Source organism: Physeter macrocephalus, chromosome 11 (assembly GCF_002837175.3).
Source record: "Physeter macrocephalus isolate SW-GA chromosome 11, ASM283717v5, whole genome shotgun sequence".
NCBI classification, from domain to species: Eukaryota; Metazoa; Chordata; class Mammalia; order Artiodactyla; family Physeteridae; genus Physeter; species Physeter macrocephalus.
Window position 1 is genome coordinate 104,109,840 of NC_041224.1, and position 6,000 is coordinate 104,115,839.

Consider the following 6,000-nt stretch of genomic DNA (forward strand, 5'->3'; position numbering starts at 1 on the left):
GGTAGCTGCAGCGTCAGCAGCTATAGATGACGCTGTTGACTATGGCAGTGGCGGGAGAGTGCATCCTAGGCAGTGGGCACCAGCACCAGTGGTCAGCTACCCCCTCACACGGCAAAGAGGACTCCAGAAGCCATAGTTTAAAGGGACAGCTTCCCTTAGGTCAGCTCTTTCTTTTTTTATCCTGGAACAAAAGTGAGTTTACAGTATTAGGTGATCTCCTAGGCCCTCAGAAAAAGACCATCCAATGATAAACTCTGAATAGAGGGAAACACAAGCAGTGGCACATGCAGAGCAGCCGAGGGCAACACAGGACAGTGAGAGACTCATGATGAAAATCACCATCTCTTGGCCAGCCCTGCCAAGGACTGGGCTTCGATGTCAACAGCACAGAACTCCGATAGCACACTTGAAATATAAATAGTCATGCTCTCCCCTTTCACTAATTTAATGAATTATGCATGCCAGGAAAAATTAAGAGCACTGACGATGTAAAAGCATAAGACTTCAAACACCTTGAAATAGTTTGGAACGAATTTTTCTGTCTCTGTGCGCCCTACAGAGTGGCAATTTTAATCTGCTTCCCTAAGGGCAGGGAAACCGATGGAAATACCACAAAATGTTAAGTTATAAACCAAATGCTTATAAGACTCCAGATTTCTCAACAACAGAGCTCAAGAAAATCACAAGGAAAATGTTAACTTCCTAAAGATCAGCAGTAAACGGCAAGACAACCATATGTTGGCTGAGTGATGGGGTAAAAAGAAGTTTCCTACAAGCACGGAGTATCTTCTTTGATAACCTCCAGAGTGTATCAGCAGAGTAATTAGCGCTACAAGACTCTCAAGAAAATGAGCACCAGACCTGGCTGGGAGCACGGTAAGTAAGACACAGTATTGCCACCCATGGGAACTGGCTGGGGACCTAGGTGCCTTCTCCGGACAACAGCCAGCATTCTCTCTGTTGCAAGCTGTCATTGTGCCATCAGAACGAACCCAAGAGAACTGTCGTTACTCATCAATTCCTCCCTCCTTTTTTCCCCATCTCATCCGAGACCTTAGACAGCTTGGAGAACAAGCATTTCATTACACAAAAAAAGAGAGATTGGGAGAGCAACTGACTTTGAGTGTAATTACACCGCGAGGTAATGATAGCACGCCTCTGAGCTTCTGGAAACGGAAGAGGACAGAAGCAAAGACTAAGGAATCTCTGTAGAGTATAAATGCCCCCAAATATGACTTGAAGTAGATTGAAAAGCTGTTTATGCCACTTGCTTCTCTACTCAGCAAATGCTCATTGTCACAAAGAAGATGGCCACCCCATATACACTAGGAATAAGAACTTATAGGATTCTGGTTTTTCATTAAAGCGAACTTCAGGACTTTTCACTGTTCAAACTGTGCCAGATCATAGGAAAGACAACGTGGTAGGTGGTACAATATTGCAGTCATAAACAATCCGATTTTGGAAAAATCAAATGTAGACGAGAAGAATGCAACAGCTACATACATTTTCACCAAGGCTGTAATAGCCTTCTTTCTGTAATTCAAGCAGGTCAGAAAAAAAGGTCATGAAGTAGTTGATGTCTTGGGATAGTCAGAAGTTTGCAATTGTGTAAATGGAGGCTAAAGCAATCAGGCTGTAGAACTGAGATTCATCTGTGTTCTCAATCACTGATTGTAATTTTATCATCTTACGAAAAAACCTGTGTATTACTAAACCACCCAAACTGTGATCCACTTATGTCATCAACCAATAGGAACTGAAAGAAGTATTTCCGTATAACCATACAGACTGGTAATAGACACACATACCTAAGACAACCAGCAAAATATAAGTCTGTGTTAAGTAATCTTCAAATATCAGGAAGAAGACAAAGAGGTTTCATCAGAGATACATACAGACACACATATATACAATTAAGATATATCCTCCTCTCATTCTTTCTTTTTTTTTAAATTTCACGTGAACCCTTCACTTAAAGAGTAAAAATATCTAGATTCACATTCTACTTAAATATATTCAAGCAAAGCTCCTAGGAAGGTTTCCAGGGAGTTAGATTGCTTTGAAATTGGCCATGCGTTAAATAAAGCTTTGTCTAACAAAAGTGAAAGAGTAACTGATATGGTATCTGTACATTCACTCTGCACAAGGTTCCTGTGGCTCAAAAGCATTACTCAAAGACAAAGAACAAATCAGATTACAGCTCTGGAGTCTCGTACTCTACCTCTGCCAGCAACCCTGCCAGCTTACACGACATTCTGTGAGGGCCAACCACCTGCTTCCTGAGGAATCTGTAATCTACCTTCTCCATTAGTTCCCCCGAGGTTCTCCTCCTTTACACATGTGCCCCCCTTCACTCATTCCACGGCGTTCACCTTTCATCTCTAAGAGATTCATTAATGATAAGCGTGCAAGGGTTCACTTTAACAGCAAAACCAAAAAGGAAAGCCTTCAGCACTACGTTTTATAATGAAACAAAAACTTAAATTCTGTGAGTCTCCTGAGCTGGAACTAAAAGCCATTGAAGCAAGAGATTCATTCCTGGTACCTGGCTTCTTTTCCCATTACCTGCTTCAGTGTACTTCAATCCCACTTTTTCTTCTGTGTCTTTTGTCTTTGGGGGTGGCCAGACAGCTTGGAGTCTGCCAGGAGTCCTATCGTCCTGCTCAGTGGGGCTGTGGTCAGGCTGTTGGAAAAGTGGGCAAACAAAAGAGTAAGTTAAATGAAATGTGGCCAGAGCCAATTAATCCCTGAGAACAACTGTGCTAACTCTGAAATTAATTTTAATGGCACATTGCTCTCATTCACTGTAACTGAAACATCTCACTCCAACACGATCCTTTTCTAGAAATGTAAAGTGATCAGCTGGGGTGGAAAGAGAACTAACTCAAGGCCAAGTATTACACAACCTTCAATAGATGATTTTTAGCATAATAACTTTTTTTTTTAAATCACAAGTACACTTTGATCTGAAGATACAAATATACTATAAGCGGGTACATTTATAGGGATGTTTAGAAATAGATCCCAAACTCCAGGGTTATTTAAAATATAAAAACTAGTTTTGCATTTTCCATGAACTTTACCTGTAGGCCAAGATACACTACTCTAAGATGTCCACATTGATCATTTCTTTTTTTTCTTTCCACACACACACAAAATGAATGAGTTGGCTTTCACATTCAAGCTATTTTTATAGGGGTTGATTTTTACAACTAGGAGAATGCTATGTTGTATTTAGTTTTTAACTGCAACCTAAGATAGTTTTTCCAAAGACCTTTAAATTTAATGTTTTAACTGATGTATGAGGGAATGATAATTGTATGCCAAATTGCTACTAGGCAAGAAATTCTATCTGTTGTCCTTATGAATTTTAAGATCCACTGGACAAGTGCTTGCTAGTCCTTACAAATTACCTGAATAATTTTTTTAATAATAGCAACAGCTTTCACTAATTACATGGTTACTATGTGCTAACTTCATTTAATCTTCGCAACAACCAAATAAAGATAAAGGTTATTTTCTTCATTTTGCTGATCAAGGTCACCCAGCCAGTAACTGGCAGTCAGAATTAAAACCCAAGTCTCACACTAACCCAGTGCTCAATCAAGATGCCTCGTAACCAACACAGAACGTTTTAATCACATCACAAACAGGTATTTCACCAAGTGGCAGACTTTCAAAGGAAAAATACAGTTTTTGCAGAGGTATAATTAAGTGGGGAGGAAATCTGGGCTATAGTTCTAGATTGCATTGATCCCTCATGCTGCTTGGTTTTTAGAAGCACATTTCCTATTAATGTTTAAACTCAGAGTGACAGTTTCGCTTTCTGACCTGCACATCTTTACTTATACCTCTCTTACAACAACCCAGAAAAATATAAGGAAGAAAGAAAACGCTTCTGTCCAACTCCGTACTCCTTACAAGGACAACTTGACTATAATCATCTTTCACCTAGAAGAGGGTCACTAAGATCGGTATATGAGATTCCCTTTGATAGGAAACCTGAAAAGAAATACAGCAGCATCACATTTTATGACAAAACCCAATGCTACGTACGCTTTTGGAATCTGAGGGGCCATCTGCTGGCCTTGACCTCGACCGCTCAAACACAGCTCTTAGGGACTCCTTTTCATGCCTCATCTTGCGCTTGAGAGCTTCCAGCTCAGAGGTGTCAGCTGTGGTCCCCTTTTTGGGGGGACGGATGAATAAGGCTTTAAAGGCCTCCAAGGCAGTCTCTGGCGGCTTTGGCTTGACCTCTCCTCCCTGGGTCTGGGCTTCTCCGGGGCCGCTCTGGCTCTCCTGAGAAGTACTGCCACTCATCTCTTCCCCCCTGGGCTGTTCAGGGTCTTCTGCCTTCGATTCGGCTTTGGGGACGTCAATGTTGAGCAGCTGAGAGAGCTGCTCCAGGAGAGTGGGAGAGGCCTTTGGATCATTTGTTTTCTCTCCCATCTTCACTGTCTGAGGCCCTGCCTGTGCTAGGGACCTCTGGACAGGCTGGGTCAACTTAAGCAAAGCCAGGTCCCCGTCCTTTGGTTTAATTTCAGTGATGGTCTCCCCGACCTCGGCTGGGGCTCCCTTCTTCAGCACACGAAGCCCACTAAAAAAAGCTGGAAGCTGGAAGGACTTCTCTCCAGGGACTTCTTTTTTAGAAGAGGTGTTCTCAGTGACACCAACACTTGAGTTCTGGTCTGTTACCACAGGTAGAACTTTGGAACCTTCTTCTCCAGCTTGTCGCTGGCCGGGGCTGTGCTCTGTCTGAAGGCCACCATCGTCGGGTTCCAATTTGCAGTTTATCTCCTGCAGAGTCCTTTGAGGACCTTCTCCACTGGGCTCTGCATCACCCCTTTCTCCAGTGGCAGTATTTTCCCTCCCATCGCCTGGCTTTTCTTGGGGCTGCTCAGATGGCTCAGATAAAACACCACGAGGGGACTTTGGGCCATTGGCGTTGCTTCCCTCTTCTGGCTCCTGGCCTGCATCATCAGAGTCAGAATCACTGGTGGTGTTCACCAGGGTCCCGCGAACCAAAATGACATTGTCTCTGCACACACTCAAAGCAGCCAGTGGAAGCAGCTCTTGACCAGGCACAGAAATCCCTGCCTCTGCTTCTCCCCGGCTTCCCTCCAACCCCGTCTCTGTCTCCACCCTCGTAGTCTTCCCATCATTTCCGAGGTCAGGTGGAACCTGAGCCTCTGCCTCCGGCGGCTCCAAGCCGCTGCTGGGCTCCTCCAGCTGAGGCGTGGGATCCACCACTAAACTGCGGAAGGCTTTCAGCACCGCTTCTTCCTCTTCAGGCTGCACAGATTCCAATTTACTCGTAAACCCAAACAGGGATTTCATAGAGAACTTGGTCAGGATCGCCTGGGCCACGTCAAGTCCGGCTTCGGGTTGTCCTGGTTCCGAGCCATCACTGCCATTCGGAGCGTTACCCACGTCCTCCATGTCCCAGCCGTGCCCTGGGCGGCAGATTCTGACTTCTGGGACCTTCCCCTGCTCTCTCAGTTTCTCCACTCCACCGGCTCTTAACTTCCAGGACAGAGGGCAGCAGGGCCCGCCGGTGGGACTCAGCCACGGGGCGAGCACACTTGGCCGGACTCTGGTCCCTCCCGAGCCCTCCTTCCGGTTTGCGCGGTGATGGGGCGTCCGGGGCAACTGTAAAAAGTCCGCGGAGCTTTATGCCCAGAGGCAGCCGAGGCTGCGCACCTTACTACACACGGACTGGGGAGGCTGCTCCTCTGGGACTTCCGTATTTATTCCCGGGGACAAAAGGCTTTTTGTCGTAGGGAAAGTCAGACTGCCCCCACTCATCCCAGCCCAGGACTTCGCCACGAGCTCCGCCCCAGTGCCGGCCGTTCTCCTGGTCGCTTTCAACTTCCTCATTGGTGAGCAAGTGAGGCTCCAGAAAGTGCTGAGCCGGCAAGCTGACCCTGACAACCTTCAACCACCCCCCGGAGCAGCGGAAGAAATTTAAAAGTGAATCAGCAGCAAATGACTGTAATT

General features: G+C 45.5%; 1 protein-coding gene across 1 annotated transcript in view; it reads right to left on the reverse strand.

Moving 5' to 3' along the window:
• FMN1 (formin 1) overlaps window positions 1-5,667 on the reverse strand; it is a 321,102-nt gene extending 315,435 nt beyond the window's left edge. Inside the window, 2 exon segments of the mRNA XM_024133632.2 lie at window positions 2,569-2,686; window positions 4,060-5,667. Coding sequence (XP_023989400.1) covers window positions 2,569-2,686; window positions 4,060-5,442 — 1,501 coding nt within the window. The 5' untranslated portion in view covers window positions 5,443-5,667.
• Between the last annotated feature and the right edge of the window lie 333 nt (window positions 5,668-6,000).